This window comes from Salvelinus alpinus, chromosome 21, assembly GCF_045679555.1.
Source record: "Salvelinus alpinus chromosome 21, SLU_Salpinus.1, whole genome shotgun sequence".
In the NCBI taxonomy this organism is placed as follows: Eukaryota; Metazoa; Chordata; class Actinopteri; order Salmoniformes; family Salmonidae; genus Salvelinus; species Salvelinus alpinus.
In genome coordinates, this window is record NC_092106.1 from 24679899 (window position 1) to 24694933 (window position 15035).

A 15035-nucleotide genomic window follows, 5' to 3' on the forward strand; every position below is an offset into this window, starting at 1 on the left:
AACACAGTTTCCCATAATGCACATCTTCCAAATATGATGGAAATTCCGGGTTACGTGTGCTCGAGTTCCCCGCCTTTTCACGAATCGTAGGATGTTGCGTACACAACACCCTGGATGTTTTGACCAAATGTAACGTTACTTGCTTTATTCGGGATTAATGTATTCTTACTTGATTTTACAGATAATGTAACTTGTAATTGTTGCAATAATTCGACATTGCAGCCATGTTGCTTCCGTCTGACATAGCGCGGCTCGTTTTAGGTAAGTCTGAACTGGGTCCTGTTTGTATTGCTAGCTAACCTAAAGCTACCTAGCTATGTGGCAGTAGCAGTAAGCTAGCTAACGTTAGAATACTATCTGCAATGTCCTGCTGGTGATATTGCATCCAGGGCTGCACTGTAGCAAGCCAACATCAATATGATTTTGACTTTCTCTTACTATGGCAAGCTAAGCCTCCAATTCTGCTACTCTTGTACACTGTTTTTTTTTACAGGATACATGCAACAAGAGGGACTGTGTTCTACAAGCCAGGCATTCATTCGTGAAAGCCCCAATTTGAAGGAGTACGCAGAACACAGCTCAGATGATGCAGCTATTCCTGCTTGTGTGTTTGTAAGTTTCTTAGTTCATACTGTATATAGCTGTGTTCAACTCTCACTGTAATGACTATATAGTTACAGTGAGTGAGTTAGTGGATTAACGTTACTTAGCTAGGTAGCTAATTCATGTGTACTCCCATTGCAGTCCCTCTTTGGAAAAAACCTGACAACTATTTTGAATGAGTATGTTGCTGTCAAAGCTAAAGGTAAGCTTAACCTCTGACCTCTACCACTTTCAGTAAATGAGTACAGGACTTTCACGTTTGTATTTTATTCTTGGTTGTCACACTTCCCTGCTATTTCTCCTTAGAGACGATAGAAGAGACTCAGATACCTGTCATGATGACATCATTGTGGAAAAAGCTTGATTTCACACTAAATCAAATCAAGTAAGGACCTATTTTTATCTATAAAACGGCAAAGAAAAACTTGCCAACAGATTGCTGTTTGATGGTGTCACTTTCTGACATCTTCAATTCTACTTATTTCTTTCATTAGGTCTATGCAGAACTCCCCAGCTATTATCCAGAATCAAAGACGTAAGTGCATAATTAAATATTGCACATTAAATGGTTATGATCTTAGTACTACCTCTGAACTTGGATTTCATTGCCTCTTTGTAATGTTGCCTCGTTGTAATGTTGTGGCTCAAGCCGTCAGGCAGAGTGTTGAACTCCATGGCTGTATGACAGGGGTCCCTAATTACATTCAGCTGCGGGCAGTTTTTTTCCTTGGCGAGGTGCCGACCTGGAACATAGTAATAAATAATTTGGAGTGGCTGTGATTCCGAATTTTCTGGATTCAGACTTGCTGTTGCAAAAAATACGGAGACTTCTGCGCATGCATGATCTACTAGCCTATCTCCTTTCAGTTGCTACTCAGTCGCTTGTGACGCTGCCACTTGTTCACAAAACAGCAGTCAATAGTGATTTAATGTAATTTTTTCATCGTCATTGCAAACATTGTCTAAACAGTAGGCAGACTGCTGGCTATATGGCAGCATAACTATAAAGATTACATCACACAAAACGCAAATTGTTTTGTACACTGCATATTGACCGCAAGAATCCCAAACAGAATATTTGCTAAAAACAATCATTTAAAACCTTCATTACATTGGTATACGATCACATGTTCCTCTCTGTTTATGCGTAGGAATACTAATTTCCCGGGGATTTTACAATATTTTATGTCAAAGCGATTTGACATAAAATAAATTCACCCACGGGCTGTCTATTGGGGAAACCTGCTGTATGGTGTGATTCATAAACCTATTTCCTCTGCAGTCCACACACGTAATGGGATCGTGAACATGAGGGGGCGACAGAGAGCCTTGTCATCAACGCAGTCCCCCAGCTCTGGGTTTCTGTCATCGTTGGCCCCCCCGTCGGCCCAGGGCATCGCCACCCCAGTCTGCTACAGCTCCCAGCAGACCATACCCTCCCCCATCTGCAGCACACAGCCCCAGATCCAAGATGGAGGACGTCTGCTCATCAATGTGAACCGTAAGTAAACTCATCCATGAGCAGCAGTGTACTGGGGAAGGTTGTTACAGTAGGTGTCTATCACATCTCCTTTTAACTGGCAATTGCTGTCATCATTATGAACATTAATACCAACTTATAAAAAGAAAGATTGTCAAAGCTTCATTGAATAATGGACACTTGCTTTTTATTACAGGGGAGTCACCTTTGCAAATAACGGTTCCAGACAACCGGTTAACCACAGGACCATTATCCCCAGGGCGTCGGAAATGGTAAGATAGTCATTCTCATCTATTTGTTTACTTCTTTGTAAGTTCTTCTTACCCATGTGTAGATTGTAGGGATGTACCAATTCAACTGTACGCATTTCCCCCGATTTTTAAACTGTTTAAAGATACAAATGCATCGGACGGTGGACCCCAAACCGATCCAAATGTAGCATGCATGGGTCAGAAAATCGACTCAATCGGCGCTTCACTAAAATGTTTTGCTCATATTATGTTATTTTTCTACCTCTCATCTTTGGTGACAACTGATGCGTCCTCTGATTCAGTATCGAACTGCATGGGCCTTCAGAAAGTAAGTAGTCGTACCACTTGACTTATTCCACATTTTGTAGTTACAAATGGAATTCAAAATGGAAATAGATTTTTTTTCTCACCCATCTACAGGCAATACACCATAATGACCAAGTGGAGAAAAAAATGGGACATTTTTGTACATTTTGTGAAAATGAAATACAGCAATATATAATTTACCTAGGTATTCATACCCCTGAGTCAATAGTTTGTAGAAGCACCTTTAGCGGCAATTACAACTGAGTCATCTTGGGCAGGTCTGTATCAGCTTTGCCCATCTGGATTTGGGGATTTTCTCCCATTCTTCCTTGTAGATTTTCTCAAGCTCTGTTAAATTAGATGGGGAGCGGTGGTGAACAGCAATCTTCAAGTCTTTCCACAGGTTTTCAATGCGATTCATGTCTGGGCTTTGGCTGGGCCACTCAAGGACTTAAACATTATTGTTCTGTAGCCATTCCAGTGTTGCTTTGGCTGTATACTTGGTCATTGTCCTTTTGCAATGTAAATCTTCGCCCCGTCTGTCGTTTTCACTCTGAAGCTGGTTCTCGTCAAGGATTTGCATGTATTTGGCTCCATTCATTGTTCCCTCTATCCTTACCAGTCTCCCAGTTCCTGCTGCTGAAAAGCATCCCCATAGCATAGTGGTAGAGATGGTGTTAGACTGGTGAAGAGCTGTGCCTGGTTGTCTCCAGACATATCACTTTGCATTCAGGCCAAAGAGTTTAAGTTTTGTCTCATCAGATCACATAATCTTTTGCCTTATGCTCTGAGTCTTTCACGTGCCTTTTTGCAAACTCCAGGCGTGCTGTCATGTGCCTTTTTCTCAGGAGTGGCTTTGGTCTAGCCACTCCCATAAAGCACAGATTGGTGAAGTGCTGTAGAGAGTGTTTCTGGCAGGTTCTCCCATCTCGGTTCTCCCATCTCAGCCAAAGAACTGTCAGAGTTGGGTTCTTGTTCACCTCCCTGACCAAGGTCTTTCTTGCCCGCTTGCTTAGTTTTGTCGGACGGCCAGCTCTAAGCAGAGTCTGGGTAGTTCCATTTCCCAATGATGTGCTCTTGGAAACTTGCAACTCTCTAGGAATGGTTTCATACCCTTCCCATCAAAATTATATCTCAGATCTACAGACAGTTCCTTGGACTTCATGGTGTAGTTGCTGCTCTGACATGCACTGTCAACTGTGGGACCTTATATAGACAAGTGTGTATTTATAAATCATGTCCAAATAATTGAAGGTTTGAAGGTTGAGAGCTTCAAATTCCTTGGTGTCCACATCAACAACAAACTAGAATGGTCCAAACACACCAAGACAGTTTTGAAGGGGGCACGGCAAAGCCTATTCCCCCTCAGGAAACTAAAAAGATTTGGCATGGGTCCTGAGATCCTTAAAAGGTTCTACAGCTGCAACATCGAGAGCATCCTGACCGGTTGCATCACTGCCTGGTACGAAAATTGCTCGGTCTCCGACCGCAAGGCACTTCAGAGGGTGGTGCGTACGGCCCAGTACATCACTGGGGCAAAGCTGCCTGCCATCCAGAACCTCTACACCAGGCGGTGTCAGAGGAATGCCCTAAAAATTGTCAAAGACCCCAGCCACCCCAGTCATAGACTGTTCTCTCTACTACCGCATGGCAAGCGGTACCGGAGTGCCAAGTCTTGGACAAAAAGGCTTCTCAACAGTTTTTACCCCCAAGCCATAAGACTCCTGAACAGGTAACCAAACGGTTACCCGGACTATTTGCATTGTGTGCCCCCCCTGACTAACAGGCCTCTTATGCTGCTGCTACTCTCTGTTTATCTTATATGCATAGTCACTTTAACTATACATTCATGTACATACTACCTAAATTGGCCCGACCAACCAGTGCTCCCGCATATTGGCTAACCGGGCTATCTGCATTGTCCCACCACCCGCCAACCCCTCTTTTTACGCTTCTGCTACTCTCTGTTCATCATATATGCATAGTCACTTTAACGGTACCTACATGTATATACTACCTCAATGAGCCTGACTAACAGGTGTCTGTATATAGCCTTGCTACTCTTTTTTTCAAATGTCTTATTACTGTTTTATTTCTTTACTTACCTACACACACACCTTTTTTCCCCGCACCATTGGTTAGAGCCTGTAAGTAAGCATTTCACTGTAAGGTGTACACCTGTTGTATTCGGCGCACGTGACAAATAAACTTTGATTTGATTTAATCCATTCTGAATTCAGGCTGTAAAATGTGGAATAAGTCAAGGTTATGAATACTTTCTGAAGGTACTGTAACTGTGTTGACAGTAATTGATCTATAATTAATTTGGCATGCCGAACAACACCAGGCAATATCAGTAGCCCAGTCAAACTGCGTGCTGACCAACGTGAGGTAGGCGGCCTGTTCTTGAACTTCCATATCTGTGTGGCACCTTCAGCATTAAAATACTACAATGGCTTGCGTGATATTAGGCTTTATTAGTTGTGGCAACTTATGTCATTTGCTAGGTTATTGTTATCTATGCGCTGTTGAAAATGCTGTTTTAGTAAGTTACTGGTACGCAACTCTTATCTGGCTGTATCTGCTGAATGGGGCTTACAATAGATTTTATTTTGAGATGGGAGTGAAATCTAAAGTTGTGCTATATAGTCATTGGCTGTGTCATAGCTCATTTTGCTATGTTCAAATCGCACCGACTCGTTTCAAACTAAAACGTATCGTTCCTGTAACATATTGGAGCCCATGTATCTAGATGCGTATCGAATTGTCTTGAAATGGAAAGATGCATATCCCTAGTAGATTGAGTTATGATAAAAGAGTAATCTTCCCAGTGACTCCCCCAGGAGGAGAGGTGGGGGCTCTAGTGGATCCGGTGGGACTGGAAGAGCCAACATGGCGGCCAGTAGCCTGACAGCAGAGCCCCAGAGTGAAGAGGCAGTCACAGAGAATTTCCCTGTGAGTGAAAAACAAAGTTAATACTCTGCATTTGAAACACTGCTAACCCCATTTGACTGATGTGAATTTATCATTAAATTGTGTTTTTGCAGCAAATGTTGATACAAAATGCAAGAGAGAGGATTCTAAATGACAAGTCTTTACAAGAGAAGCTTGCTGAAAACATCAACAAAATTCTAGCAAGGTAATAATAAAAGTAGATATTCTTGAGTAACATTTGAACAGTACCGACTTCATTACTTATTACATTTGGCTGTTGGGTAGAGTTGATATTCTTTCTTACCTGTGCATGTGTTTCTTACTCTCTACGTGTAGTGATGTCAGTCCTCAGGCTTTAAAGGCATCATGCAGCACCATGGAGCCAGACCAGTCAATAGATGAAATTCTGGGCCTGCAGGTAATGTCATGTTCTGACAGACTTGATATACCCCATTTCTCCATTCGAACTCACAGAACATTGTCCGTCTTTAGTGCATAGAGTGTAGATTTGTGCTTTCTACTGACGTTTTACTCTGTGCAGGGGGAGATTCATATGTCTAATGATGTTATACAAGACATCTTGGAGCAGACAGAGTCCGACCCAGCCTTCCAGGCTCTTTTTGACCTCTTTGATTACGGTAAACATTTTAATCTTTGCTGATGATTTAATCTAGATCATGTGCAGGATTTTGTTGCTCCTGACAATGCATGAAGTGGGTCTGGTGATTGTTTGACTAAGATTTTATAAAATTTAATTATTCCACTAAATCTCTTGATTCTTTGCATTAAGGCAAAAGCAAACCCAGTGAGTATACTGAACAAGGAGCTGGGAACGTGAGCAATACCACCACAGAGAATGGTGAGACTGAGACTAGATGTATTGACGGCTCTCCTGAGACTGGAGACCCAGGTATGGACAAAGTCCTCATGACCTTGTAAATTATGCCTGTTGGAATCATATACTAAACAATATTGATGCTTCATCAGCAATCTCTTTCTGACAATGGGATTTCTATTTAATTTCTCAGGCACTGGGCCTGAAAACCTGACATGTGGACAAGAAAATAGAGTAACAAAGTCCAGTCAAGAGCCCAAGAGTAAGAAAACAAGGAAATCTGCACCTCCTGTTTCAAGCACTTCAAAGGCAACTCCTGGACCCAGTAGCAGAGGGTTGAGAGGGGGAGCTATCTCAACAACTCCTGGACCCAGTAGCAGAGGGTTGAGAAAGGGAGCTAGCTCTACAACTCCTGGACCCAGTAGCAGAGGGTTGAGAAGGGGAGCTATCTCAACAACTCCTGGACCCAGTAGCAGAGGGTTGAGAAAGGGAGCTAGGTCTACAACTCCTGCACCCAGTAGCAGAGGGTTGAGAAAGGGAGCTAGCTCAACAACTCCTGGACCCAGTAGCAGAGGGTTGAGAAGGGGAGCTATCTCAACAACTCCTGCACCCAGTAGCAGAGGGTTGAGAAAGGGAGCTAGCTCAACAACTCCTGGACCCAGTAGCAGAGGGTTGAGAAAGGGAGCTAGCTCAACAACTCCTGGACCCAGTAGCAAAGGGGTGAGAAGGGGAGATATTGCAACTCGACCCTCAGCACGTATTGATCAATTTACCGCCGCTGCTTCTTCTGCCGCAAAGGACTCGGATAGGGTTGACTCAGGCTCCATCTTTAATCCGGATGTATCAGGTGTGGATATAGATGAACCTCTGAATACCCCTCTTGACAGTATAGCTCCGCCAGATGTCTTTGAGCCAGTCAGACAGGAGAGTGGAACAAATCGTCCGGCGTCAGCATGCAACACACCTTCATCTGAAACCAGGACGGTCTCTGCTGTGAAAAACATATTAGGCAATGAGAACACAGTGGGGGCTGATGGTAGACAAGTGATGGATAACCAAGCTTCACTTCTTAACTCTTCACCTTCCCTGTCCAATTCCATGCCAATGCTGGATCAGTCAAACAAGGCTCCCATACAGGCCTCTAACCTGCCTCATAGAAATATTACCCCTCCCAGCAGTATAGGAATTTCACAACCTCTACCACAGACCATACACTCTATGGCTGTCCCCTCAACAGTTACAACAACTCCTGCTGCCCCAACCTTCATCCCAAACCCCAACCCTACAGGCAAGGAAGTAGACCCCAGTAAGATTGTGGCCCTGAAGATCATAATCAGCGATGAGCAGGAGCCCTCCAGTGACTCAGCCCTGAACCAGGCTGTGTCCAGCATCACTGGGGACAGGATCCCCACCATCTTCCTCTCCTCCCCCACCAAGTCATCTGCTAAGGCCCCGGCCCTCAGTAGCGCCCCCATGAATCAGGAGGAGACTGTGCAGGCGGTGAGCAGCTTACAGAGGACAGAAGTCCTCCAGCCAGCAGAGACCAATCCTCTTAGTGGGAAAGCAGGGGATGTGGCAGCATTGGCAGGGACGTCAACTGCGTTGACACAGCCTGGCTACTACATTCAGCTGCCCTTTGATTCAGCCACATCCACCAACAGCTACATCTTAGTGACAGACACAACAGCCACAGACCCCCAGTCCAACAAGGTGATATTACCCAGTGGCGCCCCACAGGTACAGACTGTACCCCCTTCCTCATATACTCTGGTCACTCCACCCCGCTATTCCCCTGGTAAGACTGCATTTAAATACTTAGATGCACTATTCAAAAATCACCACCGTTTCCTGGTTGCTAAAATTCTAATAGTTCACCTAATTTCAGTTTGTGAAATATATTTTCCTTAACCAAAAATATTCTATTTTCAGCTTTTTGAAGCTGGTGTACAAAACCGAAAATAAGACGCTAAAATTAAACTTTGTCTCTTTTGAATGTCAGCCATTTGACCTTCGGTTGATCCGCATGGCAGAGTGGACTCTTTTCCCGGCTTACAGACTGGTCGTCAGTTGCCCAGTCATCTAAGAACGGGAAGCATAGAAATAGTGCAAATAAAACAGATATACTGTTTGTTAGACTTGCTTTCAATAAGTGACAGATCTATAACACACATTTTTATGTGAATTTGGTTGGGTCGCCTAAAAAGTTACATATTGTATGTCAAATTGGGTGACAAATGAATGCGAAGAGTCACATTTTTTATTACGACACATACATTTTCTGGCCATTTACCATCCTAAAAATTAGGAATAAGCAAAGGCTTTGATTTCTGGTCAAACAGATAGAAAGGGAGTCTTAGAAAACATAAACTAGAATAGGTCTTATAAGGTATTAGAAATACATAAAAACACAATGTTAAAGAAATTATCCCTGCCAACTTATATCAACACTTTTGTATGTCGTTTTGGAGAAATTGTTCGGCCTTCTGTAAGTTTAAGAAACATTGTCATGTGCCTTGAAATTCCGTTAACAAAAACTAGCATCTTTAATATATTTTCTCATTTCTCTCCCTCTTGAGGGAAGACAATGAAAGTTCAGAAGTAACAAGAAAAGGTAGACCTATGAATTAGTTATGGTGCTTTTACTGTTAACACTTTTGTTTATTGATTATTAAGTGATTCAAACGTGAATTTCTGAAAAATCGTTAATGGAATTTCTGCTATTGAATTGGCGACAATGGGAAATCATAGTAGTCACAAACCACACTTTGGTTCACAAGATTGAACAGCACAGTTCAGTAGAGAATAGTATATAGTTCAGTAATGTAGAGTTCAGTACAATTAGGAAAAGTAGAATACAGTACACAGTATAGCACACTAGAGTTGAGTACACTAATGTACTGTACTGAGCAGTACTTTGATGTCCAAACTTGTGAAACAAAGACGTATATGATTGGTTCAAATCTGGTCCGGTCCTGACCAACCAAATTTGGTCTTGTTTGGGGGCAGAGCTCATTAAAATTATAGCCAGTGTGTAGAATAATACCCAAGTATGCAATGTGTACCTATTTAGGATACACCATGAATAGAATGATATTCATATCCATAATTATGCATTTCTGTGTAGTACAGATCAGGGATCCATTATGAAATTCCGTTACCTCAATTCCGTTACAGTGTGTAAATCCACTTACTGTAGTTCAATAACCAAAAGAGATTTTTTCAAAGTCAATAACTGACACCTCATTCTTTCTGCAGACATCATTGAATTCTTAATTCAGAGTATATATTTAAACATTTTGGGGAAAAGTAGACAGATAAAAAAACAAAGGGGTGTTTTACCGAAATTCTGTTACCAAACTTTGCACCTGCACAGTTCTTGCAGTACACTTAATTTATTAACATTTTCTGTGTAAATTGTTAAAAGTAGTCTTTGTGCATGAAGTTGTATGGTTTGTTAAACTTTAAAATCAATGTTTTTTTTGTTTGGCATACATTTATAGTGGAATGACCCCAATAGTCATCACTCACTTAATTTGCCATGCTGTTTTGCTGGTGGGAAATGTCTAACCAGTTATATCCTCCCAGGATCTAGACTCATCATATCTTCACCAGTTCAGCCCATGCTGCAAAGCATGGTGGTTCCTGTATCTGTTGTTGGGCAGAACAATGCAACACAGTTCTCTGTAGTTCCTAATCAGGTAAGCATTCCTTCTTCTTTTTTTTTTAACTGTTTTACATATTTGCATTTAATCATTTTCTTGAACCAATGGGCTAATTTAGCTACAATAACATGTGCATCTAGTGATCATTTGTTTGTTTCAGTTGATAGCCATGCCTAGCCCTGCTTCAGCAAAGCAGCCAGCAGCAGTGAATACCAACCCTAAACTGGCTCCCAAGGATACCACAATCTCGGGTAAGGAATGGTGTTCAGTCCTCCATAATGTCATTGTCTGTTTACTGTTATCCTGTAATTTTATTCACAAATGTTGTTGCTTGCTTGTGCATTTCAGGAAAAACGGGAGCTTCTGGATCGAATATGGTTACAAAGCAGGTCCACCCGCAATCCTCTAAAAGCACAGGGCAGCAGAAGGAAGCAGTTGGCTCGAGCCCCAGCCATAGAAGGATGCTTTGCTTTGATGGGTCTGCTGGTGAAACTTCTACCTCCAAAGCTACAGCTACTCCTGTATCACCTGTCCAACAGGTGGAGAAAGAGATACCTAAATCTGACTCTGCTCTCTTGGGGAGAAGCAGGCCAAAAAGGAGAATAGAGACTGTAAGATGTACAGACAACACTCAGACATCATGGACCGGAACAGAGACGGAGAAATCCTCCACTGTCCAAAAGCAGAAAGAAGCTGCGAAAAAGACCCCTTCAAAGAGGGACGCAGATCAAAATGCTAGAGGTCAAAGTGCAAGTACCAGTAGATCTCAGAGTGCTGGTAGCAGTAGGACTGATGCCTCACAGTCAGATTCCAGGAAGAGATCTCAATCAGCAGACAAGAAGGATGATGGTGGAGCAGGACCTAAGGATGCCCAGAGCTCCAGGTCCTCTTCCTCTGATCACAGACTGAGATCAGGGAGCAGGAAAGAGAAAGACGCATGTAGACAAGAGCCTACTGAGAAATCTCCTGCCAAGGAGCGGGAGGGACGGACAGTGAAAAGGACATCTTCTCAGGACCCCCCTCATGTCACTGCCAATAAGGAGAATGAGCTGGAGGGGGGAAGGCGAGAACAGCAGCCCACACCAGCACCAAGAGCATTCAGCCCGGCCCCAGTGGGCTCACAAACCTCTGTCCCTCAGGCTTGCTCCAGCAAAATCCCCTCCAAGACCAGCCCACTGACCAAGCAGGCAGCTGAAATGCTCCACGACATCCAGGGTCTAAACCCTCCCTCCACCCCTCCTAAGAGGACAGGCATGGGCTGTCTGGAGCTGCCTCTTCCTCGGACCCCTGGCCGTCTCCAGGAGTCTCTATACTGCCCCAGGACCCCTGCACGTCAGAGGCTGGACAGAGACAGAGAGGGCACCCCCAGGCACCTGGTCCCTCCCACCACCCCGGACCTTCCCTCCTGCAGCCCAGCCAGCGAAGCAGGGAGTGAAAACAGCATCAACATGGCGGCTCACACACTGATGATCCTATCCCGAGCCGCCATTGCCAGGACAGGCACCCCACTGAAAGACAGCTTGCGCCAGGAGGGGGCTGGAGCAGTGACCCCTGAAGCCTTCAAGAGCAAGAAGCGCAAGCAGCCTGAGCCCCTGGCCAGCCCGCCAGCAAAGAAAGATATCTCAGGTTCATCTGGCAGTAAGAAGAAAACAAAGGTGAGCAAAACATACAGAATGTTCTATTCAATCTGTGTATCCTAATCTCTTCTGAGGTTCATAATTGAATGTGATCGCATCAACCCAGTCTTAGATATTTGGCATAATCTCCTGCATTAAATGTGAACTCAGTTTCCTTCTTTGCTTATATAATGAGAAAGCACATTAAAACCACTGCATCTCTTTATGATTTGTACCACTCAGAAACAGCAGAAACTAATGGATTCCTTCCCCGATGACTTGGATGTGGATAAGTTCCTGTCTTCACTGCATTATGATGAGTGATGGGTTGAGTTATAGCAGTTGGACAATGAGATGAGAATCTCCCAAACACTACCTACCTACTCTCCAGGAATTGAACAAGCCATAATTTACTGTCAGTGCCTATGGTTAAACCATAGGAGTTAGGAACCTGTGGTCTAGTGGAGCATGTCCTCAGTTATTATTTTTTCTTCTATGGTATGTCTGCTTGTAGGGTTTGTCCTACATCCTTTGGCTTAACAACTAATTATACATGTGATGTATATACTGTATAGAAATTATTGCAGAAATGCTAGATTGAGAGCACTTTGGTTCCATTCAAGGACTGTAATGTTAAGAATGGTTTCCCAATCTTGTTGTATTAATAATTTCAAATTCAACGCTTTCCTTGGTCAATATTTCACTGTATCTAAACTTTAAATGATCCACCCAACACACTATGGCTGTGGTTAGACAGGTAGCACAATTCTAATCTTTATTTCACTAATTGGTATTTTGACCAGATCAGCTGTGATCTGATTGTTCAAAAAGACCAGTTAGTGGAAAAAATATCAGAATTGGGCTGCGTGGTGTGTATGTAAAATACATTTGTGCAGATGTTTTCTTTACTAGTGATTTTAAATTAAATCTTGTTTTAGAAAAATCTAGTTCCATTTAATAATGTTTCTGTGCAGGTAAAAACTGACCGGTTTTCAGTCCAAAGCAAAATATCACTATCAGAACACATAGTCTGATAACCCAATCTGTGAATTTCACTATAACCAAGTTAATATTGCACCATTTTATTCACTTGAGTTAATTACTACTATATAATAGGCCTATATCATCACAGTGATAGAAGAATCTCTACTGGCACAGCGGTCTAAGGTACTGCATCTCAGTGCTAGTGGCATCACTACAGACCCTGGTTCGATTCCAGGCTGTATCACAACCGTCCATGGTTGAGAGTCCCATGGGGCGGCACACAATTGGCCCAGAGTCGTTAGGGTTTGGCCGTGGTAGGCCGTCATTGTAAATAAGAATGTTCTTAACGGACTTGCCTAGTTAAATAAAGGTTAAATTTAAAACGTAAAAATAAATTATCCTGTCTTTATAACAATGCCACACATAGCTGAGGTAAGACAATCAAGCATGTTTAAAGGACAACTCCACCAAAACAATATTTTGGCATTTGTTTCATTAGTTCATTGTTGATATAGTCCCAAAATGTTTTGCATGTCAGCAATCAAGTTTTCAAGACATGTAACTTTCAAAATACAGAAGTCTTGCCCGTATGATGCATTTTGCATCATATGATGCTGTGTCTTGGTAAGCAATTTTGGCCTTGTGTTTTAGGTTATTGTCCTACTGAAAGGTGAATTTGTCTGTCTGTTGGAAAGATTTTCCTCTAGGATTTTGCCTGTGCTTAGCTATATTGTTTCTTTTGATAAAAAAAAAAAAAAACTTGAGTCCTTACAGATGATAAGCATACCAATAACATGCTTGAAATTTGAAGTGGTACTCAGTGATGTTGGATTTGCCCCAAACATAACGCTTTGTGTTAAGTTATTTGCCACATTTCTTTGCAGTTATACTGTAGTGCCTTATTGAAAACAGGATGCATGTTTTGGAATATTTTCATTCTGTACAGGCTTCCTTTTCACTCTGTCATTTAGGTTAGCATTGTGGAGTAACTAAAATGTTGATCCATCCTCAGTTTACTCCTATCACAGCCATTCAACTCTGTAACTGTTTCGAAGTCACCATTGACCTCATGGTGAAATCCCTGAGTGGTTTGTTTCCTCTCCGGCAACTGAGTTAAGAAGGACACCTGTATCTTTGTAGTGACTTGGTGCATTGATACACCATCCAACGTGTAATTAATAACTTCACCATGCTAAAAGGTATATTCAATGTCTGCTTAAAAAAAAAAGTTTATACACATCTACCAATATGTGTCCTCTTCGAGGCATTGGAAAACACCTCTGGTCTTTGTGGTTGAATCTGTTTTTGAAATTCACTGCTTGACTGAGGGACCTTGCAGATAATTGTATGTGTGGGGTACAAAAATCATTTTAAACACTATTGCACACAGTGAGTCCATGCAACTTATGTGACTTGTTAAGCACATTTTTACTCCTGAACTTATTTAGGCTTGCCATAACGAAGGGGTTGAATGCTTATTGACTCAAGGCATTTCAGCTTTTCATTTTTAATTAATTTGCCAAGTTTTCTAAAAATGTAATTCCACTCTTGACATTATGGGGTATTGTGTGTAGGCCAGTGACATAATCTCAATTTTAAATTCAGGCTGAAAAAAGTCAAGGGGTGTGAATACTTTCTGAAGACACTATGTGTATATATAGGTATGGATAAAGTGACTAGGCAACAGGCTAGATGATTAAACAGTAGCAGCAATGTATGCGAAGAGTCAAGAGTTAGTGCAAAAAGGGTCAATACAGATAGTTATCCACAGACAAACTATTTAGCAGTCTTATGGCTTGGGGGAAGAAGCTGCTCTTGGCCCTCGACACTGAACAATCTCCCTCTCCAATAGCCTCTGTTGGTCTGCATGCTGGTCTTCCTCCTGGGAATCCTTGACCATGGACTGAAGTCGGTCCAAGTCTGTTAGTGTAATGCAGAAGGAGTCTTGCCTGTTCTAACCTCGATTATTTATTTTTGTCTGACTAGTATTGATGCCCGTGGTTCTCTTCTGGGGCTCGGATCGTTCTTAAAATGAAGAGCGAGGAAAAAAAACATAGAAAGCAAGTCACTGAGCAAAACACCCATTGCAAAAAAAGTTTAGATGCCCCACCCCCAATTAATTACAAAAACAACATGGTTTATCACTACTGAATTTGAATTGCAGAATGGCACTTGTGTTCCTCTGCTTTCTATATAGTGCACTAGGTTTGAGCAGGGCCCATAGAGAGAAATAAATAACCTTAAATGTAATTTTTTGATTTAACCAGGTAGGATAGTTGAACAAGTTCTCATTTACAACTGCGACCTGGCCAAGATAAAGCAAAGCAGTGCAACACAAACAACACAGAGTTACACATGGAATAA

The 15035-nt window shown here is 42.3% G+C and overlaps 1 protein-coding gene across 4 annotated transcripts; it reads left to right on the plus strand.

Annotated features, from left to right (window-relative positions):
• Positions 1 to 63: 63 nt before the first annotated feature.
• LOC139548111 (protein NPAT-like) lies at positions 64 to 13914 on the plus strand. 4 transcript variants are annotated; one of them, XM_071357484.1, is made up of 17 exons: positions 64 to 261; positions 494 to 612; positions 745 to 805; positions 910 to 988; positions 1098 to 1138; positions 1886 to 2104; positions 2280 to 2355; positions 5472 to 5595; positions 5688 to 5779; positions 5911 to 5992; positions 6116 to 6212; positions 6365 to 6484; positions 6603 to 8204; positions 9995 to 10107; positions 10232 to 10322; positions 10420 to 11726; positions 11931 to 13914. In XM_071357484.1, exons 1-17 carry the CDS (start codon positions 225 to 227, stop codon positions 12009 to 12011), a joined length of 4341 nt encoding a protein of 1446 aa, XP_071213585.1. In that variant the 5' UTR covers positions 64 to 224; the 3' UTR covers positions 12012 to 13914. The 4 variants fall into 4 exon arrangements, with proteins under 4 accessions (XP_071213585.1, XP_071213586.1, XP_071213587.1 ...); XM_071357485.1 differs by having other exon boundaries at positions 5484 to 5595; XM_071357486.1 differs by lacking the exons at positions 64 to 261; positions 494 to 612; positions 745 to 805; ... (2 more) ...; positions 1886 to 2104; positions 2280 to 2355 and adding an exon at positions 2677 to 5031.
• Positions 13915 to 15035: the final 1121 nt, after the last annotated feature.